General features: G+C 42.4%; 1 protein-coding gene across 1 annotated transcript in view; it reads right to left on the reverse strand.

The window, feature by feature from the left end:
- Positions 1-26,619, reverse strand: part of TBC1D22B (TBC1 domain family member 22B) — a 71,274-nt gene extending 44,655 nt beyond the window's left edge. The window contains exons 1-3 of the mRNA XM_021684614.2: positions 26,508-26,619; positions 9,912-9,968; positions 81-388 (exon numbers count right to left, since the gene is read on the reverse strand). Of these exons, the coding sequence (XP_021540289.1) occupies positions 81-388; positions 9,912-9,968; positions 26,508-26,563 (421 nt within the window). The 5' untranslated portion in view covers positions 26,564-26,619. The remainder of the gene's footprint in view (positions 1-80; positions 389-9,911; positions 9,969-26,507) is intronic.
- Between the last annotated feature and the right edge of the window lie 596 nt (positions 26,620-27,215).

Genomic DNA, 27,215 nt, shown 5'->3' on the forward strand with positions numbered 1-27,215 from the left:
TGCCTTAAAGAAAAACTGTGTATTTAGAATGCACTCTGCTGAAAAGGCTGAGGCTATAGAGGGGAACAGGATGGACTTACTGGAATTTCTGGACAGCTGAGCGTCACTGCTGGACTTTATGACCTTGTAGCTGGCAGGAACATCGGATGTTGTTGACTGGGAGCGTTCTGGTTTCACCCTCAGCTTGCTGTGGTTTTCCAGGACTTGGGCTGCAGTTGCCAGAGCAACTTTTGAGTTTAGAGTTTGGAAAGAAGGGGAGGAAAAGTCCTCTTCTTCATCATCACCAATGTCCCAAGCATCACTGGTATTCCGGGCAAACTCATGGAAACTGGAGGCCTTCTTACTCTTCAAAGGAACTGCGTTGACTTTGGACCGTTCTTTGATGAAGCTTTAATAAAGGAGACATTGTTACCAAGGAATGATCTGATACGTCTGACCACGTTCACTTGCTTAATATTACCAGTATGACAAATTACCTCATACACAGTCTTTACTTTTTCAAACAAAAAAAACCATTCATATCCATTCCTCATCTAGACACATCTGGACCAGCACTATGCTACAGATACAGATGTAGTAAAGATTGCAATGCACCCAAATATCCCATGTGCTCCTCTCTATTTCCAGCCCCCTCGTACTTAGGTGAGGCCAGATGACTAGTTCCAGCCAATGGTCTGAGGAGAGAAGTGAGGCTAATCACTGCCAAGCCAAAGCAGACAAGAAAGGTGTGAGTTCTCTCTATAAGCTTTCTTCTACCTTGGTAACTGGCGGGGAGCCAGAGGGTGGCACCTCCCTCACCTGGGAAACAGAGTGGCTGCGTGGAGCAGGGCCTGCCCCCCTCTCCCACTCAACTCAACTTTGGACATGTAGCATGAGCAAGGAAGAAACCTTTGTTGTGTCAATCCACTGAGATTCCAGAGTTAATCTCTTACGGCAACATAACCTATTCCTTAGAGTAGAACATAAAGCACTGGCAGAACCAGAGATAATTTTAGGTAGTCCATATGCAGCATTAAACACTGAGTTCCAGAATGAACGAGCTGTTCCTTTTCCATTCTTTTTTTTTTTTTTAAGATTTTATTTATTTATTTGAGAGAGAGAGAATGAGAGACAGAGAGCATGAGAGGGAGGAGGGTCAGAGGGAGAAGCAGACTCCCTGCCGAGCAGGGAGCCCGATGCGGGACTCGATCCCGGGACTCCAGGATCATGACCCGAGCCGAAGGCAGTTGCCTAACCAACTGAGCCACCCAGGCGCCCCCCTTTTCCATTCTGTTAAAGCCCTTCTGCTAGCCGAGAGGAGGCGGTCTCATTTGGTGCTACTCAGTCTTTAAGACTATTTTTTAACAAAGAGAGGGCAGCCTCAGGATCAACACATTTACAAGCAATATCGGCTGGCTTAGAATTTTATTAATAAGATTGCTTTGGGGGCGCTTGGGTGGCTCAGTTGGTTAAGCGACTGCCTTTGACTCAGGTCATGATCCCGGAGTCCTGGGATCAGGGAGCCCGCTTCTCCCTCTCCCTCCGCCTGCCGCTCCCCCTGCTGGTGCTCTCTCTCTCTCTGACAAATAAATAAAATCTAAATTAAAAAAAAAAAAGATTGTTTTGTTTCTCGCTGTATTTATTTTTTAAAGTTACTTTCCATTTTTGGCAAATGATAATTGGCTTTCTACTTTTAATTTATAGAAGTGATAGGTTTACTTTAAAATATAAATCTGGGGCGCCTGGCTGGCTCAGTTGGTGGGGCATGTGACTCTTGATCTCAGGGTTGTTAGAGCCCCACATTGGGTGTAGCGATTACTTAAAAATAAAATACTTAAAAAAATAATAAAATATAAATATAACTGAGTTTTTTAAAAAGTTCATTTTTTAAAATGCATTTGGTAAATAATAGTACAGACTGTGGCAAAAAACTGTAAAGATGGTACATGACTGAAGTCTGGGAAATACCAGATTAATTCACTGATGAAAGAGAGCCTAGTTCTAAGAGTCATGCAGACCATTCCTACTTTCCTGACTTTTTCCTCTTTGTCTCCCCATTAACATCTACGGGCCCTTATTCTGGATCCAGGGGACTATGTAATTGGGACAGTCCTTTTTTTTTTTTTTTTTAAGGATTTATTTATTTTTTTTAGAAACAGAGAAAGAGAGAGAGAGAGCACATGTGCACGCACACGTACACGTCAGAGGCAGAGGGAGACAGAATCTTAAGCAGACTCCATGCTGACCCAGAGCCTAACTTGGGGCTCTATCTCATGACCCTAAGATCATGACCTAAAACCAAGAGTTGGATGCTGGTTGGGACATTTCTAACTCAGTCTCGTCCAACACCCCTTGAACCCCAAACCTCATATAAATTTACACCCCGGGACTGGAATGCACTGGAGTAAAGACATCATTAAATGCCTGTTTCCTCCAGCAACATACAGTGACCCTAGCAGGGAAACAAGGCTCTGCCAGAAGAGCAGAAGTTCCCCCATTTCCAGGAGCTGTCTCTTCCTCTTGGGCAGAGGTGGGCGGTCTAATAACCCATCTCATCTCCCTAGAGGAGTCCAATGCTTATTCTGAGAGATAATGGTTATTAACATGGATGAATACAGTCTGACAACTCATACAGCTCATCAGAACGTCCCTACTATTAGCATCAGAAAAGGAATAAGATTTCCTGAGGCGTTACTTTCAAACACTGGTCTCATACAGCGTAAAGGAAGAAAAGACATCACACAAAATGTGTGATGAGAGAAAACCAGATTACAAGATGTAGCAGTTCAAATGTGTTGGAAACAAAATACCATTTCCCACCTGCTCAGTTAGCAAAGATCTAAAGGGTGTTTCTCAGTGTTGACCAAGATGCAGGGGGACCTCCATCTGATACTGGGGGGGGGGCGCGGAGAGGGGGATGTAATACTGTACAGCCTTCTGGAAAACAATCTGGCAACATACATACCATAATCTCTGACCCTAACAGAATAACCAGAGGGTCAAAGAGGCTCTAAGGCAGTTTATCATGGTGTTACTTATTTTGGTTAAAAACTGAAAACAACATAAACATCTAGAAATTGGAAATGATGAAATAAATTACAGTTCAGCCACCAGACGAAATGTTATAATGCCAATGAAAAGCACATCTTACAGGCTATTTAATAACACTAGCAAATGATCTCAATAAAGTGAAAACTGGAACCAAAAAATATATTTTTATAATATCTGTATTAAAAAAAAAAGCAGGGGCACCTGGGTGGCTCAGTCATTAAGCGTCTGCCTTCGGCTCAGGTCATGGTCCCAGGATCCTGGGATCCAGCCCCACAGTGGGCTCCCTGCTCCCACTCCCCCTACTTCTGTTCCTGCTCTCACTATCTCTCTGTCAAATAAATAAATAAAATCTTAAAAAAAAAAAATATATATGCATAGAAAAGACCAGAAAGAAAATACATCAAAATGTTAACAGTGCTTATCATTAGGCTGTGGAATTATAGGTGATATTTGATTTCATTTTTATAGGTCTCTGAATTATTCATGTTTTCTACAGTGAGCATATTATTTTTATTAATCAGTGGATAAGGTTGTTGGCTTTCAGCAATCCCCAAAGTAAGAGTACTTATAAACTTACTGAACAAACAATCAGAAATGAACAAGAGCTCAAATCAAAGAAAATAAAACTGGGCCAACACATTGTGAGTATCTGCTGTCAAAAATCCATCCATGAGCCAGAAGAGGCAAGTTACTCCTCCACGGACCTGGTGAGGCTGCATGTTCTGGACTCGTCACCATGCCCGCTTCTCCTTTGTCGAGGGGGATGTAGCACTCACTGCCTGCAGTACACACCTCAGAGGGTCCACTGTCAAGAACAAATGGGCAGGGGGCACCCAGGTGGCTCAATCGGTTAAGCGTCTGCCTTCGGCTCAGGTCATGATCTCAGAGTCCTGGGATCCAGCCCCACAGTGGGCTCCCTGCTCCGCAGGGAACCTGCTTCTCCCTCTGTCTGCTGCTCCCCCTGCTTATGCGCTCTCTCTCTCTCTGTGTCAAATAAATAAATAAAATCTTTAAAAAAAATAAAGTGAATAAATCTTTAAAAAAAAGAACAAATAGGCAGATGTGTAAGATCTGTCATCAATAAAATACTGCATTGGAGTCCATGGTTATTGTTGTTTTCCTCTTTGAAGGCAATGTTTACCTCAAGATTGCACATGATGAACCCAACAGCGATATGGAGTGGGTTCACTACTGTTTTTTTTCTGGTTGATGTTTCCTAAATACTCTTTTTTTTTTATTTTTATTTGTTTATTTATAATTATTATATTTTTTTGAGAGAGAGAGAGAGAGAGAGAGAGAGAGCATGCATATGTGCCTGTTGGGGGGGGGTAGGGGTTGGGAGAGGGGCGGAGAGAACTCAAGCAGACTCCCTGCTGAACATGGAGCCCATCACAGGGCTTGATCTCACAACCCCAAGATCATGACCTGAGCCAAAATCAAGAGTCAGATGCCTAACTGACTGAGCCACCCATGTGCCCACCCCCCTTTTTAAGTAGGCTCCACACCCAACATGGGGCTTGAATTCACAACCCTGAGATCAAGAGTTGCATGCTCTACTGACTGAGCCAGCCAGGTGCCCATCCTAAATACTCTCTTGATATTTTGAGGATTTTTTAAAAATAAGCCATCAAATCAAGAAGCTGAATTTTAACTCTGGTGAAAGAATTGGCTGGATGCTGAATTAACACTGGCTGAAGCACATGCACACCCTGGAGTGGATTAAAACACTACACCAAGAGACGGGCCGTGCTGAGCATCAGGCTCTAACTGACGCTGAGCTTTCTATATAAATGAAGGAGGTAAATCATCTGAGTGGTGGGTACATGAGGGTTTGTTACATTTTTCTTTACACCTTTTTATGCATTTTAAGTATTTCATTATATTTTTTGAAACAGATAAAGATTCAGTGTAAGTCAACTATTGAGATTAAGAATTGGAATTTCCTCAGATGAAGACTTTTGCAAATAGAAATTGGAAGGACATATTCCAACACATTAAGAGCAAAGAAGGGAGGAAAGAATGTCATTCCCTTCAACAGAAAAACAGACAGTCAAAGCAGACCATTTTGAGGCTGCTAGAAATCATTTTAGGGTTACCTATTCCACAAAGCCCAAAACTCAACCAACCAGTTAAAAAAGTCAGCTCTGTTCTTAGGAAATAGGCCTTCATGGAGGAGGGGGTTCATACCCCTAAAGAGGTAGGAGTCTGAGGACAGAAGGTTGGTGAGAACCACTCACAGAACCAAAGAGGCATGTCAGAGTGAAAAGGTACCTGGGTTGCCACTGAGAGAAAGCAGTAAAATCTACAGACCAGCAACAATGGGGGGAAGATTTAAAGCTGAAGCGTTTCCATGTTTATTCATTCTGTTCTCTCCAGAGGAGATAATATAAATTTACACATACCCAAAAGTTAACATGGATTGGCTATTTACTGGGTGCCAGGTTCTGTGCTGCTATATACACCCATTTTCTGATTAATGCTCATTCATAAGGCTATGAGGTACTATTATCATCATTATTATTATTATTATTTCCATTTGCAGATAAGGAAATTGAGGCTTACTGAGGTTATGAGCAGGCAGCAAAGTCTGGGCTCAAACCTAGGTCTACCTGACCTGAGAGCCTGCATACACTCTTTTTAACTGATCTCCTAGAAAAAGAGGTCTAGTAAGATCCGTGGCCTGGGTAGAGTTGTTGCCAAGTGAACCGAGCATGTGACACCACAGCTTTAATTTCCCAACTGTGCACAGCTGGGAGCCCCAACGTTCTCACCTTGTAGCAATCACTTCTTGTCTACACGGAACAGGCTGTGTATGTTGGTGGCCAGAATGGGAAGAAGCCACATCCAGGAATACAGTCATTGGAGAAGTCTCTCTCTTCCCTTTTGACATCAGCAGTCACAGTCAAAAAACCAATCCAGGTAATCCTAGCTGGGGGTACCTCTGGATTATAGGCTGCCTCATTTTAACATGATCCCAACTAATTAATAACCAACCCAAGGCATCCTAATACAGTGTGGCTCGAAGTTTAGCCAAGATTGTTTGAACAGATCTATATCAAACTCACAACCAGGCTGGCCTCTCACAGAGACCTTCATCACACCTCCTTGCAACTAAATGCCAAATTATCATTTAAAAAGCACTTCTGAGGGCGCCTGGCTGGCTCAGTCAGTGGAGTGTGCAACTCCTGATCTTGGGGACATAAGCTTAAGCCCCGTGTTGGGTGTAGACATTACATAAAGATAAAATCTAAAAAAAAATTAACAATTAAAAATAAAAGGCACTTTCGCAAAGACCTCATTTAATCCTCACAACAACTCTGACATGAGTCTTATTATTTCTCTTTTATGGATGAAGGAACTAAGGCTCAGAGAGGTCAAGTAATTTGCCCTAGACCATGGAGCTAGAAAGTGGTGAAGAAAAAGAGACTCAAGAAGTGCACAAAACGTAATAAAAAATAAACGGCACATCTGAGAGAAACTTAGTTGTTTGGTAAATGGTAACTTGTTAAATGGGGAACACAAACCCCAAAGGATATTTTGAACAAGAGTGGTTGCAGGCTCTGCTGGTTAGGAAACAAAGGATTGATCACTCTGTAATTTGATGGATACGACACTGTTTTGCTGATAGGGCTGCTCACTTAATAGAAACAGGACACGAATTTATTTAGAAAAATAACGTCTGACACTGGTAAGGGGCAGGAAGCAAGTGGGGGCATTCAGTAACGTTCAAATAAACCCAGTCATTGCAATAACCAGGGTGGCTTCCTGTGAACTAGCTTTGCAACCCGGAACTAGGACCTATCATATTTTAGTATCAACTCAGAAAATAATAAATTTAGAAGCTTGTCATACCATCCAGTGGCCAATGGGGCCACTCTGCAGTAAGACTAGTTTTATCTGAGCTGTAAAAATTATTGCAGGCAATATTATCATTAATGGTAATAATCTGGCAAATTGAAGTCACTATATCCAGACAGGGAACGGTGTACTCTGCTCATGCAGTTTAGATGATTGAAGACCCAGCGTAAAGGCTTCTGCTGTGATGGGGATTAACCACGCAGTAATTAATGGCAGTCTGAAGTGGAACGATAATCATGTAGCGGAGAAAGTAATAAAAATGTCCCAACAAAGGTACTAAAATAAGGGCAATAAATGTTTTATAGTAACAATCTGGAATTGTGAAATGGTCCGTGCAGACCTAGATGCTGTTCCATGTTGCAGAGTACTAATAACAGACCTCCATGTGCATGTAAAGGGGAAGCAATTTATTCAGTGACAATTATATTCCTCCCAAATCACAGAGCTAAGTGATTACTTCTATTGGAAGTATGATTGCAACTCTGCTGAATGATCAGAGAGAACATTCGTGATTTTATATAACTAATAGGTGGGAAAACAAAAGTGGATAAAATGTGTCTTGGTAGTCTGGGGTATGGCAATATTCCTCAAGACCTGTCCTTAATAGAGAATCAGGGAAAACTCACTCAGTAACGGATGCAGACAAGGTGTGGTGAGTCTGACACGAACATAAAACAAGGCAGCACACTCTGCTGCCTTATGTGTGAGTGGGTGGACTGATTTCTAGGTTAGCTCTGTTTTTATCAAAGGCCATTATAAAATACACTGGAATGGACCTACTACCAATCAACAAATCCTGGACATGAACAGAACTGGCTACAAGGAACAGAATACTCAACTACGATGCTTAAATTGTCAAGACCATGATGTCAAGGCACTTGGGCAGGTGTCTCTGTAGGTCTCTTGGCCTTTCCCTCACGTTACAAGGTAGCTGCTAAAGCTTCCAGCATCTCATTTTCCCACTACCACATTCAAAAGCAGGAAACGTGAGTGGAGACAAAAAGAGGCTCTCTTCACAAAATGATCTCTCTGGTCGAACCAGAAAATCTTTCCCAGTACCTTCCTTCAGGAGACTTTTACATCTCACTGGCCAGAACCAATGAGATAAGCCCACAGTAGGCCAGTCACTGAGATTACCAAGAAATTATTATAAAAGGCTTAAACTAATACGGATACCTGCTCTAAGTACATTTCACCGGCTCAAAAGCTGAATAAAATTACGGTTCTTGAGCAAGAAGCAGCAGGGGCAGGGAAGACTGTTGAGGAGTGCCTGCTACGCTGGCCAACAGACCAGATAGTCTCTTATTGGTAAAACCAAGAAACAGAATGCATTTACTTAATGGGAATGTCACAGAAAACATGCTCCCCCCGCCCCCCAAAGAAGAGCAAGGTACGAACTAAGAAGCACTGAAGTAAAGCCCACTGACTAAGTAAATGCAGTGATCTCACTCTTCCATTCCATAAATGTTTACCCAGTGCCTACTGGGTGCCACATGCTGTTCCAGGGACTAAGGGCACAGTGGTGAATAAAACAAAGTCCCTGCCCTCAAAGAGCTTATACTCTAGTGGTTTCTGATATAAAACCCGTGCATTACAGAAAAGAACAGGAGTCACACTTCCACAGTCATTCAGAAGCCCATACCTTCCACATACTGGCCAAATTGCAAAAAGAATGAGTTTGGGGGGGCGACCGGGTGGCTCAGTCATTAAGAGTCTGCCTTCGGCTCAGGTCATGATACCAGGGTCCGGGGATCGAGTCCCACATCGGACTCCCTGCTCAGCCTCTCCCTCTGCCCCTTCCCCCTACCACTCATGTTCTCTCTCTCAAATTAAATCTTTAAAAAAAAAAAATGAGTTGATAGAATTACAGAAAGTTCACCACATATTCAGCTAAGTTACTTTTTTTTTTTAAGGATTTTATTTATGTATTTGACAGAGAGAGAGCACAAGTAGGCAGAGCAGCAGGCTGAGGGAGAGGGAGAAGCAGGCTTCCCACTGAGCAGGGAGCCCGAAGTGGGACTCAATCCCAGGACCCTGGGATCATGACCTGAGCCTAAGGCAGATGCTTAACCCACTGGGACGCCTGGCCCTGCTTTTTTAAATATTAAAATACTGATAATGTACATCTGACGGAGCATTTTTGTAGGTATTCAAAATATTTTAATATACATTATCTTTACTCCCTCCTTGACTGTGAAGGGAGGAAGGGTAGATATTATTACACAGGCCCCAGAAGGATGAAAACCTAGGCCTCCCGTACCTCTTAAATCATTCAGCTTTCACTACAAACTACAGCTTTCCTAGAAATAAGTCTCTAAGATTAGCATACCCAGAGACAGAACCCAAAGTTCTTAGAAAATCTAAGAGGACCCATCTCCTCATTTAAATTCACTGTGGCTGAATGATGGCCCATGAGAGAAAGGAGTGATAAAGTGATAATTGGGGGTATGAATACACACCCACACATCTCGGATTTAACCAGCATTTCTATTGTGTTTGAAAATAATTTATTAGAATTTTACTAGAGAAATAACCTCCAGGGAGCTTTTAACTCTACTATCTGGCTGGATTTCTTTAAGGGTGTCCGAGAAAAAGAGAACCTGAAGAATGCCAGACCTACAGTTATATTCTATTTGCCCTCATTCTCATAAAACATAAGTAAGGAAAAGGTAGCAGACCTATATATGTTCAGAAGCAATGAACCCCAGAAACCAGAGGAAGGTCATCAATCGTCCAATTTGGGGACCATATTTAATCAATAAAGATCCTTCCACCACAACACAGTCCAACACCAAACCCTGCATAAACCAGCTTCTGATGTAGGAAAACCAAAATCTCTGATGTGAGTTAGTTTCCCACTTAGTAATAGACTGTTTAGAGGTAAGAAGATTGCTTATCTTCTGATCCAAAATAGAGGAGGGAAGAAGCTAGAAAAGATCAAAGTAGAAACTGTCATTTCAACAAAGTAGGGGAATGCTCATTAAAAGAAGTACATGCATGAATGGAAAAATATCTTGACTTACTTTTTGGTGAGTCGAGGGTCCAGAGGAGGGTGTTGTGCTCCATACACAGGCTGGATGCTAAAAGCAAGAAAAAAGAAAAAGCAGCAAGTTGTCAGGAAGCTAAACATGTTGGGTAAGTACCATCTGCATTACAAAATCAGAACGGACTTTGAGAAACAGGTTACCTCCAAGAACAACTATATCCACACCAAAGGATAGCAACCTGCTCTTTATTTTTTTTTTTTAAGATTTTATTTATGTGACAGAGAGAGAGATGGTGAGAGCAGGAACACAAGCAGGGGGAGTGGGAGAGGGAGAAGCAGGCTTCCCACCGAGCAAGGAGCCTGATGTAGGGCTCGATCCCAGGACCCTGGAATCATGACCTGAGCCGAAGGCAGAGGCTTAACCAACTGAGCCACCCAGGCGCCCCACAACCTGCTCTTTAAAAAAAAAAAAAAAAAAAAAGAAGGCTCACCCAGCTGGCTCAGTCGGTAAAGCGTGCAACTCTTGATCTCAGGGTCGTGAATTCGAGCCCCACATTGGGTGCACAGATTGCTTAAATAAATAAACTTTAAAAATAATTAAAAATGAATCAATAAAGTCTCTGGAGAATGTTCATCTTCCACTGGGGCTTCAGCACCCTACATACCTGACCGTTGGAAGTCCTATCTGTAAAGAAGGCAGTGTGGAAAGATAACAGGCTTTGGAGCTAGAGAGAGCACAGTTTGAATGCCAATTCTGGCATCCACCATCTCTGTAACCTGGCACTGAATTACATGACCACGTTGACCCTGTCTTCTCATCTGTAAAATGGGAGCATCACCTACCCCAAAGGATCACTTGGACTAAAAGACAGCGAAGCAACAGCAGATATCAAGGGAAGGATGACCCAAGTGACTCGACTCATGGCTGGTGGGGGTATTAAGTGATACAACTCACTTCCAAAAACAGTTTGGCCATATCCAGGAAGAAATAAATATGCATGCCCTAAGGCCCAGTATTTTCACTCTCAAATCTGTGTCTTTTTTTTTTTTTTTTTGATGGGCAGCAAAACAAGGTTTATTGAATGATGGTAAAGTGATAGTACAAAGCTCTTGAAGAGGGAGGGGACCTGAGAGGGTTGCCCTCAAATCTGTAGCTTAAGAGAAATACGTATGTGTGTCACGAGAAATATACAAAACTATTTATAGCATTATAGTTCCTTTTAGCATAAAACTAGAAATAACCCAAGTGTCCAACAGAAAATAAACTGTGATATGTTCATATCATAGAATATTATACAGCAACGTAAACATACGAAGTAGGGCTGGAAGTAACAATGTGCATGAATCTTCCAAATGTTATGTTGAGCAAAACAAGCAAATAATACAAGAGTAAATACTGTATGATTCTACTTATATACACTTCAAAAACTGGCAAAAAGGATTTATATCATCTAGGGATGCAGCCATAGTAGAAACATCATAAAGCAAGGAAGAATTAACATAAAAGGACGTGGTTATTTTGGAAGGAAGGAGAGAGGTGTGATTGAGAACAGACACAAGGAGGCTTCTGAGGTGCTCACTTCTAGGGGGTTCACTTTGTGATATTCTTCAAGTTATCATACCGCATAGTTGTTTCATGTAATAGGTCACAATAAATAAAAAAAAAAAAAGAAGAGTGACTATCCAGCCGAACTGTTGTTCAAATACGAAGGTGACAGAAAAACATGTTGCAACATGTAAGAACTCAGGAAATATGGTTTCCCTGACTCCTTCCTGAAGAAATTACGAGAAGAAAAACTTAATGAACAATGAGCTAAATGGAGAAACTACAACTAAAGGAGTGGTGCAGAGCATTTAATGGATTTAGTCTGATGACTAACTCCTAAATTTGAGGTGTTATGGTTAGAGAAGAGAATGTAAAAACAATGTAATTGGCAAAGGTTAAAATGGGACAGAGAGTGAATAAGTATATTGATTTCCTCGTCTTTCACTGATAAAGCTTAAAAGAGGGTTCTAGAGGGGAGAGGGGTGGGGGGATGGGTTAGCCTGGTGATGGGTATTAAAGAGGGCACGTATTGAATGGAGCACTGGGTGCAAACAATGAATCATGGAACACTACATCAAAAAAAAAAAGAGATACTTAAAGCTGATAGCTCAAGGGAGGTGGGTTGGGGGGATGGGGCAACTGGGTGATGGGCATGAAGGAGGGCACGTGAAGTAATGAGCGCTGGGTTTCATATGCAACTGTTGAATCACTGAATTCTACCTCTGAAGCTAATAATACACTATATGTCAATTAAACTAAATTTAAATAAAAACATTTTTTTAAAAGCTGATCTCTCGAGTAATAGAGGCATAAGCATGTTTTAGGATACAAGATAAAACTAAAAAATAATATAATCAACTAAAAGCAGGTAAGGAAAGGGCAGGAAATATAACTACTAATTCCATCACTGATCATGGTAAGCAGTCAATAGATGTCTCAAGAAATATGGTATAAAATTATACTTACAAATGCAATCACTAGAATAAAATAAAAATAAAAAGAACAAACTTCCCCAATTATCAGAATAGACACATGAACACCCAACTCCCAAAGCAAGTACAGTCCTTACGGTGAAAGATTTTTCTTTTAAAGAAAACATTAAAAACAGAACTAGAATCAAATATACAGTCATTCCAATAAATCTAAAAGGGCTGAACTTGCCTATTAAAAGAAAAAGGATTGTTACTAAGAGGGGACTGGTTAATTATGGTACATCTGTTAAAAAGAATGAAGCCATTCTATACCCACTGACATGAAACAAACTCTAAAAAAACATTAATAAAAGATGCAGAACTGTATGCATAACATGTCATCATTTTTGTGGAAAACCTTTAAAATAAAACATATCCTCATACTTACACACGCTTAGAGTATCTCTGAGAGAATACACAAGACACCAATAGCAAGGGTTTGTTAGAGGAACTGGAGGACTGGAGGACCCAGCAGCAGAGAGACTGCTTTTTTGTGCCTTACGAACTTTTCTGTGCCCTTCCGAATTAGTATCATGTACATGTACCACCTTTTTTTTTTTTTAAAAGATTTTTTATTTATTTATTTTAGAGACAGAGCACAAGAGGGGGGAGCGGGAGAAGGAGAAGCAGACGCCCTGCTGAGCAGGGAGCCCGATGCGGGACTTGATCCTGGGACTCCAGGATCATGACCTGAGCCGAAGGCAGTTGCTTAACCAACTGAGCCACCCAGGCGCCCCCATGTACCACCTTTTTAAGAAATAAATTAAGTGATCTTAAGTGGGTTGGGAGGTTTAAACGAGACAGTGTGTAAAAAGCCCTTTAGCACAATTCCTGGCAGGTAGTAATAGTAGCAGGTAATGAGGTAAATTTGCAAACATCAGAATGCTACCTGGCACACACTCAGTGTCCAAGAAATGTTGGCTTTCTTCCTCCCTCCCATTTGGTAATTTATTCCTTACCCAACACTTAGGAAGTAGAACAAGGTTATCAAGTACTTTGTTCGACGTAACAAATGTGATCCTGAAGTTGCTTTTAAATAAAAATGCAGCCAATTCAATCATTTTCACATTGATTTCTACTAAGATTCCAGAGAGAATGTTCTTTGTACAATCGTTATGGATATAACTCTGACCTTTTTAGCAATTAAGAATCTCTAACTCCCCAAACTTTTCTAAAAGGTTATTCAATAATTTGTAAACAAACCATTACATATACTACAGAGATACAAATAATACAACTTTAACACGTTTACAGAGTTTACTGAGTTTCGTAGGCAGAGGAAAAGGAGAAAGAAAATAAGAGGGATCAAAGAATAATGGGAGAGTATGATTTACAGAGAGAAAGCTGAAACAAAACAAAGATGAAAACACAAACAAACAAACAAAACAAAAGGCATAGATCAGTGGAACAGAATAGAAAACCCAGAAATAAACCCACAACAATTCTACGGTCAATTAATCTTTGACAAAGCAGGAAAGAATATCCAATGGGAAAAGGACAGTCTCCTCAGCAAATGGTGTTGGGAAAACCAGATGGCAACGTGCAAAAGAAAGAAACTAGACCACTTTCTCACACCATACACAAAAATAAATCCCAAATGGATTAAAGACCTAAATGTGAGACCTGAAACCATAAAAATCCAAGAATAGAACACAGAACTCTGACATTGGCCGTAGCAACTTCTTTCTAGATATGTCCCCTGAGACAAGGGAAACAAAAGCAAAAATACATTATTGGGACTTCATCACAATTAAAAGGTTCTGCACAGGGAAGGAAACAATCAACAAAACTAAAGGCAACCTATGGGATGGGAGAAGATATTTGCAAATGACATATCTGATAAAGGGTTAGTATCTAAAATATATAAAGAACTTCTACAACTTAACACCCCAAAACCAAATAATCCAATTTAAAAACGGTCGGAACACATGAACAGACATTTCTCCAAAGAAGACATACAGATGGCCAACAGACACATGAAAAGATGCCCAACATCACTGATCATTAGGGAAATGCAAATCAAAACTACAATGAGATATCACCTCATACCTGTCAGAATGACTAAAATCAACAACACAAGGGGCACTTGGGTGGCTCAGTCAGTTGAGCGTCTGACTCTTGGTTTCAGCTCAGGTCATGATCTCAGGGCCCTGGGATTGAGCCTTGCATCAGGCTCCATGCTCAGTGTGAAGTCTGTTTGAGATTCTCTCTCCCTCTCCCTCTGCTCCTCCCACTCAAATAAATAAATAAATCTTTAAAAAAATAATAAAATGAAATAAAATCAACAACACACGAAACAACAGATGTTGAGGATGTGGAGAAGAAGGAATACTGGTGCACTGTTGATGGGAATGCAAACTGGTGCAACCACTGGAAAACAGTTTGGAGGTTCCTCAGAAAGTTAATAGGGGCACCTGGCTGGCTCAGTTGAAGAGCATGTGACTCTTGATCTTGGGGTTGTGAGTTCAAGCCCCATGTTGGGCGTAGAGATTACTAAAAACAATAAATAAAAACTTTTGTAAAAAAGTTAAAAATAGAGGGTGCCTGGGTGGCTCAGTTGGTTAAGCGACTGCCTTCGGCTCAGGTCATGATCCTGGAGTCCCGGGATCGAGTCCGGCATCGGGCTCCCTGCTTGGCGGGGAGCCTGCTTCTCCCTCTGACCCTCCCCCCTCTCATGTGCTCTGTCTCATTCTCTCTCTCTCAAATAAATAAATAAAATCTTTAAAAAAAAAAAAAAAGTTAAAAATAGAACTACCCTATGATCCAGCAATCACACCACTGGGTATTTACCCAAAGAATACAAAAACACTAATTCAAAGAGATACATGCACCTCTATTTTTTCAGCAGCATTATTTATAATAGTCAAGATATGGAAGCAACCCAAGTACCATCAGTTGATGAATGGATAAAGAAGATGTGGTACATATATACCATGGATTATTATTTAGCCATAAAAAAGAATGAAATCTTGCCATTTGCAACCACATGGATGGAGCTAGAGAGTATAATGCTAAGCAAAATAAGTCAGTCCAAGAGAGACAAATACCATATGATTTCACTCATATGTAGAATTTAACAAACAAAACAAACGAGCAAACGGGGAAAAAGAGAGAGAGACAAACCAAAAAACAGATTCTTAATTATACAGAACTGATGGTTACCAGAAGGGAGGGAGAAGGGGGGGGATGAGTTAAATAGATGATGGGGATTAAGGAGTGCATTGATGTGATACGCACCAGGTGATGTGGGGAATTACTGAATCACTATATTGTACACCTCAAACTAATATAACACTGTGTTAACTAACTGGAATTAAAATAAAAACTTTTTTAAAAGGGTCACTGATTTGTATTTTAATGTTTGCAAATACTCTAAGATGACTACACTTGAGCTCTCCAAGTCCACAAACCTCTTTATAGCAAAATATAAAGATCAGGGATAAACTCTGCAGGAAGATTTCAAAGGGCTGGTTAGGTGAATGGGGAGAAAAAAAAGAGAGGGTCCTTAGATTCTCTCTTTTAAAAGAGTATTACCACCTGCCAGTAATCCAGGCAGAAAAAAAGCAAACCTAATTGTGCAGGCTTAAAGGCCAAAGGCCATTAATTACTATCCAGGTAGGGGATCTTAAAATCACAGTAGACTGTTTCTTAAATATGTCAACCCCAATGTGCTGGCACAGCCAGAAAGGCCAAGATCGTGATGGACTTCCTCAGCAAAGGTATCAGAGCCCAAGTTGAATTTGTTAACATATTCTTGAACTAAACCATGATGTATCTATACCTGAAACACTTTAATTAATCAGTTTATTGAATCTCAAAAAGGAGAGGCAAGACATTAGAAGAGAAACCAAGGGGTCGCCTGGGTAGCTCAGTTGGTTAAGCGTCTGCCTTCGGCTCAGGTCATGATCCCAGGGTCCTGAGATGGAGCCCCACATCGGGATCCCTGCTCAGCCAGGAGCCTGCTTCTTCCTCTCCCACTCCCCCGGCTTGTGTTCCCTCTCTCGCTGTCTCTCTCTCTGTCAAATAAATAAATAAAATCTTTAAAAAAAAAAAAAAAAGAAGAGAAACCAAGATGATCACAGAGATGAAATGAAGAGAGACTGAAGCCTGGTGATGAAGGTGCTTAATTTCCTGGCATTTATAATTCACCTGTCAGTCTGAACCATCCCTACTCCTCCCAAACCACACTCAACTCCAGAGCAGACTGGTCTCCACTCTGCCTTCCAAACATATCTTAGCTACTAAATCAGGCTCTTCTCCCATTTCAGTATCATATTCAATCTGAAACATCCCCTTCAAGATCTATACCCTCCCCCACCATGAGATCTTCCCTGATGCTAGCCCCCAGCATCCACTACCCCATGCCTTCTCTGATTCCCTAAAATACATAAATCAGGGCTTATATTGCTTTTAATAAGTAAATAATTTTTAAAAATAAACTCAATTTAGATCATAATATAAGGCACACCCAGGTCAGTGTTCAACTCATACATACATACGAAAAAAGACATTATGGAGTTCAAACGCTGCACACCCCTCCCTCCTGCCCTTGGAAATCACTTTATTGCATCCGCCATTTTTCACCCTCATCTTTGTTTTTATGTTATTTTCCATGTTTGTATCCCTAAACAATTTATAGTATTGTTTTCCATGTTTTTAAAACTTTATATAGGGGTGCCTGGGTGGCTCAGTTGGTTAAGCATCTGCGTTTAGCTCAGGTCATAATCCCAGGGTCCTGGGATTAAGCCCCGCACTGGGCTCCCTGCTCCTTAGGGAGTCTGCTTCTCCCTCTCCCTGCCCCCACCCCACCCCCAGGCTCATGCTCTCGCTATCTATCTCTCTCTCTCAAATATTTAAAAAAACACATTATATAAATGGTACCACACTATACATATGACTTATTTTGACTAGTAATCATAAATGCTACTTTTTTTTAAAGTAGGCTCCACATCCAGCATGGAGCCCAATGTGGGGCCTGAACTCACGACCCTGAGATCAAGACTTGAGCTGAGATCAAGAGTCAGACGCTTAACCGACTGAGCCACCCAGGCATCCCTAAATACTACTTTAAATATTACTTAATTTCATGGCTGGCTAACTGGTCTCTCCAAGACAAAATTTAAAAAACATTTGCTCCAGGGGCACCTGGGTGGTTTAGTCAGTTAAGCATCCGACTTTTTTTTTTTTTTTTAAGATTTTATTTATTTGAGAGAGAGAGCACAAGCAGGCAGAGGTAGAGGGAGAAGCAGACTCCCCGCGGAGCAGGGGCTCGATCCCAAGACTCTGGGATCAGGACCTGAGCCAAAGGCAGCTGCTCAATTGACTGAGCCACCCAGACGCCCCTAAGCATCTGACTCTTGATTTTGGCTCACGTCATGATCTCAGCGTTCTGAGATCAAGCCCGGCTTTGGGCTCTGTGCTGGGCGCGGTGCCTGCTTAAGATTCTCTCTCTCCCTCTCTCTCTGCCCTTCCCTGCCCCTCTCTAAACAAAACAAAACATTTGCTCCACACAAGTGTAGAAAGCACATTTTCAAATTTTCAAATGAAAAGAAAAATATAGAGAAAAATTAACAAACATCCAGGAACCCATCACTCTGATTTAACAAATGTTAGTATGTGTCACATTTCTTTAAGAAAATAAAGCATTAGGGAGACTACTGAAGTCCTAATTGCAGTCCCCAGTCCTGTTCCTCTTTCTCCCCAGGAGATAACCACTATCCTGAAGGGTGTATGAAATCCGTCCCATCTGTTTCTGTACTTTTACACACATTCCCGTACACATAAACACCATACAATATTGTTTTGTTTTAAAACTGTACACAAAAGATTGCACACTACTTATCTTTCCACATCTTGCTTTTCTCACTCACTCCTGTGTTTTCACCCAGCTGCACTTTGCAGTTTTGTTCTGATTACAAAGTAACATATGTGTAGTGGAGACACCAGAGAGTCAATGATACGCCACATCCTCACCAGGGGAAGCCACAGCGGCGCCGAGCAGATTTTCAGCTTCTAGAGAACAGTGGTGACGCCATGTCTTTTTCTGCAGTCCCCTCACCACCTGGCAGAGTGCAACACACCCCAGCAGGCAATTAACAACAGTTAGCGAAGACAGGAACTCTACAAACCCCAGGCCTCTGCTTAAGCGGGCTAGTGGCTCGTTAGACCTCAACACTAGAAGCAAAGCCCATATCTTGGAGAAATCACACGGCACATGCAAAGAAATGAATGCCACAGCAGATGCCACAACAGAGACAAAACAGCAAAACTCCTGGTCAACCTCCAACATTCTCCTTAATAAAACCAACACCATGGGGTGTATCGGCATAGCTTGTCTGCACAGTTGCAACAGTGTAGAACCCTCGGTAGGAAAAACCAACAGGTGTTTGTTTAGCGCTGACAAAGGAGCGAAAGCAAATATGGGAACAGACCTATCCGATTTAAAGCAAACATGTTGGCAACTGATTCGGGTTCACACACTCATTTGATGAAGTCTTCCAGAGCTGGGGCTCTATGCTGTTTCGGGATCATTTAGTACCTTCGAATCACTTACTTTATCAGTAAAACATTTCCAAGTTAAGAATAGGTTGTAATATAATGTACCTGCCCAGACTGGGAGCATAACACTGAGTCCATGTTATGGAAAATAATCAAATGACAGAGGTTTTAGTTGGAAATCTACAGGCTCCTAAGTGATTAGACACTTTCTCAACTTCATGTAATGCTAAAGAGAGCTTCTTAACTTTAACAATAAACAATTTTGGGGCGCCCCGCTGGCTCAGTCGGAGGAGTGTGTGACTCAATCTTGGGATCATGAGCTTGCCCCATGTTGGGTGTAGAGATTAAATAAATAAAACTTAAAAAACAAAAACAAAAACACTTTCGCTTAAAAAGGAGAAGCCCAGGGCACCTGGGTGGCTCAGATGGTTAAGCGTCTGCCTTCGGCTCAGGTCATGATCTCAGGGTCCTGGGATCGAGTCCCGCATCGGGCTCCCTGCTCTGCTGGAAGCCTGCTTCTCCCTCTGCCTCTCTCTCTCTCTCTCTCTCTCTCTCTCGGTCTCTCATGAATAAATAAATAAAATCTTAAAAAAAAAAAAAAAAAAAGGAGAAGCCCAAGCAGAGACACCTGGGTGGCTCAGTCGGTTAAGTGTCTGCCTTCGGCTCAGGCCATGACTCCGGGGTCCTGGCATTGAGCCCCAAGTTGGGCTCCCTGCTCAGTGGGGAGTCTGCTTGTCCCTCTGCCTCTGCCCCTCCCCCCTGCTTGTGCGCTCACTCTCGCTCTCTCTCTCAAATAAATAAAATCTTAAAGGGGCGCCTGGGTGGCTCAGTCGTTGGGCATCTGCCTTCAGCTCGGGTCCCTGGACCCCAGGACCCTGGGATCAATAAATAAATAAAATCTAAAAAAAAAAGTAAAGTTACCAGCTTCAACTCACATCAGTGGATATTTCTCTTTGTCACTCACAGCAGGCATGACTGATAGGTAGGAGTAGATGGTGTGGGGGGCACTGAAGGTGGGCTTTTCTATCTTGTGCTTTTGGAAGTAGGGAGTTGCTGGCCCCATGAACATCTGAGTGTCATGAAATTGTAGAATGTTAGAATTTGACTCTAAGGCCACTGCAAGTAAGGAAACTGAAGGCAGAGAGGGAAAGTGACTTGCCCCAAATCACATTGCAGAACTGCAGATTTCTTGACTCTAAGTCTACTGCTCTTTCAGTGCTTCTTCTGCCTTCCCTCAGTCTCTGCTAAGATTAGGACACCTGTTGAAGCACCTCATCCAGTCCAGGGGTGTGGGTGCTTCCAGGGAAAAGATGTAGATAAGACCTGGAATGGGAGAGACAAATGTGAGCCAAAGCCCAGCTTGTTTCCCACATTCTGACTTCCAATCCTTCTGGGAAGGCCTTACCAACCCCCTTTTCTTTTTTAAGATTTTTTTTTTTTTTTTAAGATTTTATTTATTTGGGGCACCTGGGTGGCTCAGTTGGTTAAGTGACTGCCTTCGGCTCAGGTCATGATCCTGGAGTCCCTGGATCGAGTCCCGCATCGGGCTCCCTGCTCGGCAGGGAGCCTGCTTCTCCCTCTGACCCTCCCCCCTCTCATGTGCTCTCTCTCTCTCTCATTCTCTCTGTCTCAAATAAATAAATAAAATCTTTAAAAAAAAAGATTTTATTTATTTGACAGAGAGAGATGCAGCGAGAGAGAGAACACAAGCAGGAGGAGAGGCAGAGGGAGAAGCAGACTCCCCGCTGAGCAGAGAGCCCGACATGGGGCTCAATCCCAGAGACTCTGGGATCATGACCTGAGCCAAAGGCAGACACTTAACTGACTGAGCCACCCAGTTGCCCTAAAGCCACTAACTTTAAACTGAACACTCAACTTCAGCCTTAGAGGTCACTGAATCCAAAATTCTCATTTCATAGATAAGGAAATTGAACATGGAGTATTTAAGTACTTTGTCCTAAAACTTGGCTTTTTCTCTGAGTCTATGACATCACAATCCTACCTGACCACCTAAGTCAGAGACCTGGGAGTAGCAACTCCTTGGTTCCTAACTTTTCCCTCACTCCCCAAATCTAATGGTTTACCAAGTCCCATCAATATTCTTAACTTGACCTCTACTTGCCATTGCCGTAGTCCAAGTCATCATCACCTCTCCTTCTATTGACTGCAGTGGCCACCTAACTATACTCACCCCGATCCCCAGTGGGAGTCAGAGGTGGGTGGTGGCTGGAGTGTTTGGAAAGGTGTATGTTCGAAGGGTGTTTGTCCTAATAACTGGTGGGTCTTCCTGGCATTTAGTGGGCAAGGGCCAAGGATGTTAAACATCCCAGAATCCAGTAGAGCTCTGATTAACCCACCCAAAACACCAACTGTATGTTCCCCACCCCTAACTGTTGAAAACACTGGTCCAAACTATTTTCCTCAGGGCAGCCAGAATATCTTTTTTAATTCTTTTTTTTTTTTAAGATTTTATTTATTTGACAGAGAGAGAGAGCACAAGTGGGGGAAGCAGCAGGCAGAGGGAGAGGGAGAAGCAGGCTTCCCGCAGAGCAGGGAGCCCGATGCGGGGCTGGATCCCAGGACCCTGTGATCATGACCTGAGCCGAAGGTAGACGCTTAATCGACTAAGCCACCCAGGCACCCCAGGGCAGCCAGAATATTTTAATAAATGGGAACGTGATCGTGTCACAGCCCCCACCAACCTTTTAATGGCATCCCACTGCTCTTGGGATAAATATCAAAGTCCTTAGCTTGGCCTCTCTTTCCAACATGAAGGGCCTGGAAGACTTAGAGAGTTTGGATTTCATTCTAATCACAAATGAAAGTGAGGTCTGCAGAGGGGCAAGAAGAGAAGCAGGAAGCTATAGCAGTAGTTCTGGCAAGAGAGGACTCGGTCTGATCCATGGCAGTCAAGGTGGAGGTGGTGAGAACGACTCAGTTTCAGGGTATATTATGAGCAGCCAACAGGACTTGCTTTCGAACTGGGTGTGGCAGGAAGGGAAAGAGAAGAATCAAATGTTAGGATTTTTGGTCCGAGGAACCTGGTGAACGGTGGGACCGTTAAGTGAAACTAAATGAATGGATTTGCAGGAGAGGGCAGATGTGGAAATCAAGAATTCTGTGTGGCTCAGTCGTTAAGCATCTGCCTTCGGCTCAGGTCATGATCCCAGGGTCCTGGGATGGAGCCCCGCATCGGGCTCCCTGCTCAGCGGGAAGCCTGCTTCTCCCTCTCCCACTCCCCCTGCTTGTGTTCCCTCTCGCTGTCTCTCTCTCGCTGTAAAATAAATAAAATCTTTAAAAAGAAAAAAAAGAATTCTTTGTGAATGTGTTAAGTGTGAGATGCCTATCAGACAGCCAAGCGGAGATGCATTCATTGTTCAAGATCCACATGGCAAGAGCTCCCAACATTGGGACTCAGGTTTCTCTCATTTTAATTCAGGGTTCTAATCCCAGTGGTTCCCAAAGTGCAGCCCCCAGGTTAGCAGCAGCACTATCACTTGAGAACTTCTAGAAGCTCAACTCCTCAGGTCCCACCTCAGACCTACTGAGTCAGAAACTCTGGATATGGGGCTGGCAATCTATGTTTCAACAAGCCCTCCAGGTGACTCACTAAAGTTCGAGGACCACTGCTCATCAATAATGAACACCTGATAGCCACAGCCGCCCTGCATTAGGCTTCTCTGTGCCTCTGTAAACCCTCGGCCTAATGAACAATAGGTGGTGCTTTGTTTTCTGGTTTTTTAACCCAAGACTCACTGGGGGCTCCAGACACATCACTGATCAAAGTTTTTGAATTCCAGTTTCAGAAACTAAAGCAAGGGGGAGAAACTAAAAATAAAAATAAGAAAATAAAGGAAAATAAAAAAGGAACTACTACAATCACAACTATTGCGTTCATAATAATATTGAGCACCTCGTATGCACTTTCTATGCATTATCTCATTAACCCTCCAAACAGCCTTATGGGGTAGGTACTCTGATAAGGAGATAGGAGATGAGGCACAGAGAGGTTACATAACTTGCCCAGGGTCACACAGCTAGAAAGTAGCAGAGCTGGGATTTGAACCCAGGCAGTCAGGTTCCAAACCCTGCATTCTTTTTTTTTTTTAAGATATAATTGACATATAACATTGTGTAAGTTTAAAGTGTACAATGTGCTTACCATCTTAGCATTAGCTAGCACTTCTATCAAGTCACATAATTATCATTTCTTTTTTGTGGTGAGAACAATTAAGACCCAGTCTCTTAGCAACTTTGAAGTTTATAATACAGTGCTGTTAACTATAATCACTATGTTGTGCATGAGATCCCCAGAACTTATCTACTAGTTTTGAGTTTCCAGAGCCTGCATTCTTAACCACATGGTATATAGTGTCCCCTATCTTTCTAGACATCTATACAAGAACCATTTGATGTAATAAGCACATGAGGTTCCCACGAATAACTGAGAGAACTTTAAAAGATGTTTAATTCCATCAAGTTACCAGCAATTCCACTACTACAATAACTCAAAAGAATGAAAAACACATCCAACAAAAACCTACACATGAACTTCATAACGTTGTTTAGAATAGCCAAAAAGTGGAAACAACCCAACTGTTATCAACTGATGAATGGATAAACAAAATGAGGTATAGTAACATAATGGAATATTATTTAGACATAAAAAGGAATAAAATATTGATGCATGCTACAACATGGATGAGCCTTGAAAACATTATGGTTCATAAAAGAAGCCAATCACAAAAGGCCTCTTTTCACATTATTCCATTTATATGAAATAGATTTACCAGAATAGGTAGATCCATACATACATACATAATGACAGATTAGTGGTTGCCAGGGGCTGAGGTGAGGGGATGGATACAAGGTTTCTTTCTGGGGTGATGAAATGTACCTAAATTAGTGGTGATGGTTACATGGAACCACCTATACTTTAAATGAATATACAAAATACCCCTGAATTGTACACTTTAAAAGGGTGCATTTTTATAGTATGTGAATTATCTCAATAAAGCTGTTATTTTTTTTTAAAGATTTTATTTATTTATTTGACAGAGAGATAGAAGAGCACAAGCAAAGGGAATGGCAGAGGGAGAAGGAGAAGCAGGCTCTGCACTGAGCAGGGAGCCCGATGCGGGACTCGATCCCAGGACCCTGGGATCATGACCTGAGCCGAAGGCAGACGCTTAACCATCTGAGCCACCCAGGCGCCAAAACTGTTATTTTTTAAAAGGATGTTTAATTCATTTTAAACAGGCTAATTTACTAAATAAAATTCCTACTTGTTGTCATTAAGGTTGCTAGACCACAATCAAAGAAACTGAAAGTAACTGCCATCACTTTGATTTTTTACCTTTCAATCTGCAGAGAAAACTAGTTTCACTTCTAGGTTGCCATGGACCCAGAAACAGCCATCTATGTCATTTCCCTCCCCAGGAGAAAGTTTTTCTTCACCAACATTGAAAGAGTGTAAATGAAAAAGTTCTATGCTTGAGAAAATGCCCTAATCTTTTCCTTAAATCAAAGCACTTTCTATCTAAAAAAAACTTTAATTTTCTCCCATAACCAGCAGCTGCTAGGGCTCCGCACTAAAAGCACCCAGCTAGACAACAGTTCTCTTCAACCAGCAAGGTACTAAAAACTGTTATGAACTGTGGCAACATTTTAATGCCTTAAGATAAACAATGAACATAAATACCTAGTACTGGAGTAAGGATCTGAGAAACATTCTTTTAAATGTTTACTTGCTCTAATAATAACAGGAATCCTCATAACTAGTATTTATCAAGCAACTATAATGCACCAAATAAACACGGTCTTGGGTTCTTCACAAATAAGATGTCTAATTTGGTCCTCACAGTAACCCCGAGGAAGGTCTTTTTCTTCTCATTTCATAGATAAAGAAACTGAGGCCCAGAGCTATTGAATAAATCATTTGTCATTGATCACCCAGGTATGAGAGTCCAAATAATAACTCGTCTTTCTGAAATCAAATGTTCTCTATTCCTCAATATTCCTCTTCAAAATGAAAAAGGAAGCCAGAAACATGAAGAAACTGAAAAGACTCCTCTTCCTCTCACAAAAGTAATGCTCTAAAAAAAGTTGACTCTTCCTAGAGTCCAAAACAGGAAATACAGAAAACAAAAAATTGTTAATAACAACCAGCAGTCAGCAGGCACAAAAGACCATGCCATGTCCCGCATTTCAAATACTGCTTCCTGATTTAAGTTTTCCCACTGATTCTGATTACAACCTTAGGAGGTCAAAATTTAATGATTTCACCATGGAAAACCCCAGAGAACAGCAGTTGTGAGACTGGAGAGAGAGCTCACTAGACCAGGAAGGAAAAGGAATCAGTTGCCAGGAAGTGGTGCCTATCTAAAAACATAGAAGTCTTCAGCATTAATATTAACACTGTCATTCCACAGCTCTTTAATCTGAAGCTATTTCTGCATTCCCTTGCATTATTTTAATACTGTATTACTAAAAGCTGATTCCCATTCTCCATGTCTAATAGAATCCTAAGTAAAATAAGACTGCTTATAGCCACCACTGACCCTAATTTCTGCCTTGCTATTAAAAACAAAACAAAACCACACACACACATACACACACACAAATTCAAAGGATTATCCCTAAAGGAAAAGACCTTAATCAATTAAGAAAGGTAGCATGTGGGGCAGAACCAAACATGAATTTCATCACCAAGTAGACTGTGGCTGGCAGAAATCTTAAATTCACGACTGAAATACACATTCCTTATACTTCTCAGGGCTCCGGCCAAAACACACTGAAACTATAAACCAACAGCGGACTGATGGATGACCAAATGCTAAGCTCTCAACATACATCAAGAAGGGAAGGGGGGCAAGTAGCTTAGAAGGTCTGCTCTCCAACTAAACAACTGAAGAATGAAAGCATTTGCACAAGAAGAGCTTGACAACGGGGGGGGGGGGTAAGAGGTCACTTGGGGTTGAACAAATTCACAGAAAATGTTAAAGAAATAACCTCGATTCTTGAGTCACTCTGTAATCATTTCTAATGGGAAGTGGCCAACTCAAGATAAAGTAAGGTCGAGCTTGAGAATTTTCCTCACTTTTCCTATCCCCCTGGATACAATTCCAAGCTCCCACCAGAACCTTTTGGGAGTCCAAGAGAGAGATTCTCATGTACTGACCTGGAGGGAGCAAGGGAAGGGGCCATCCTTATGCAAACAACCACCCGTGCGTGGTGGAGACCCCCAAGAAGGAGTTCTATTTAAAGTGAGAGGCAGCTTTGGTGATGACCCTCCAAACCCAGGATGGACACTGGCTACTCAGCCAACTCCACTGTCCCTTATGCCAGACTGCGGCCACCTCCCGGCTAAGGGCAGCCGCTCCAGCGCCCTCCGCCCCCAGATCCTGGTCTGCTCCCACACCCAGCCATTCCCAAAGCTCGCTGCTCGCTCCTTTGCCCGACAGCTGACCCGCCGCCACCAGGCAATCCCAGCTCCCTCAGTCCAGGTTCCCCAAACCAGCCTTTCGGGGTCACTGAAGCCCCAGGGCCGCGGGATTTAAGGCTTAGGATCTGGAGGGTTTGGTCCAATCTCCTCTTCCTTTCGGCGTCCTGGGCTTACCTTCCCGGCAGCTTGGCGCTCCTCTTCCAAAACTGCTTGCTGTTCTCGGCGGCCATTGCTCTGGCCGGGGAAGGCCTTGTAGGCGGGCCAGGGGGGTACCCGGCGAGATGCCCCCAGGACCCCGCAATCGGAGGGCCAACCCAGGCCGCTTCCCCGCCGCCGGTCACCCGCTCCCAGCTCCTGGGGGCGCCATCTTGGATGTGGGCACCCCCCAACCCAGCGCCGCTGCCATTGGTGGTTGCGCAGGCCGTGGTCAGACGGACCAATAGGAAGCCGGAATCCTGCAGGCCACTGAAGCCTAACGGTAACGTCAGGGACTGGGCACACAGGTGGACCGGGAAGGCGGAGCTTGGACAAGCAGGGAGGCGGGGCTGAAAGTTCCCTAACCCCAGGAGTGGAAGAAGCAGGTAAAGAAAAGGACCCATGGGAAGGAAGAAAGGGTACTGTTTTTTGGGGGGGTGGGGGGAGGGAGAATGAGGTTCCTGAGCCTAATATTTTTTTGGAAAGAGAGAGCATATGTATTTAGGTACATAAATCTTTGACCTAAAAATAAGGGCCCATGTGTTGGTTGCAGCCCATTTTTAACATCTTCTCAATCAACGACACTAGTTATTATCCTCCCCACACTTCCCCGTTCCGTTTGGGGTCCGATTTTTTTTTTTAATCTATGAAGGAAGATCAGTACGGATCCAGTAGACCCGGGTTGCT

Source organism: Neomonachus schauinslandi, chromosome 8 (genome assembly GCF_002201575.2).
Source record: "Neomonachus schauinslandi chromosome 8, ASM220157v2, whole genome shotgun sequence".
NCBI classification, from domain to species: Eukaryota; Metazoa; Chordata; class Mammalia; order Carnivora; family Phocidae; genus Neomonachus; species Neomonachus schauinslandi.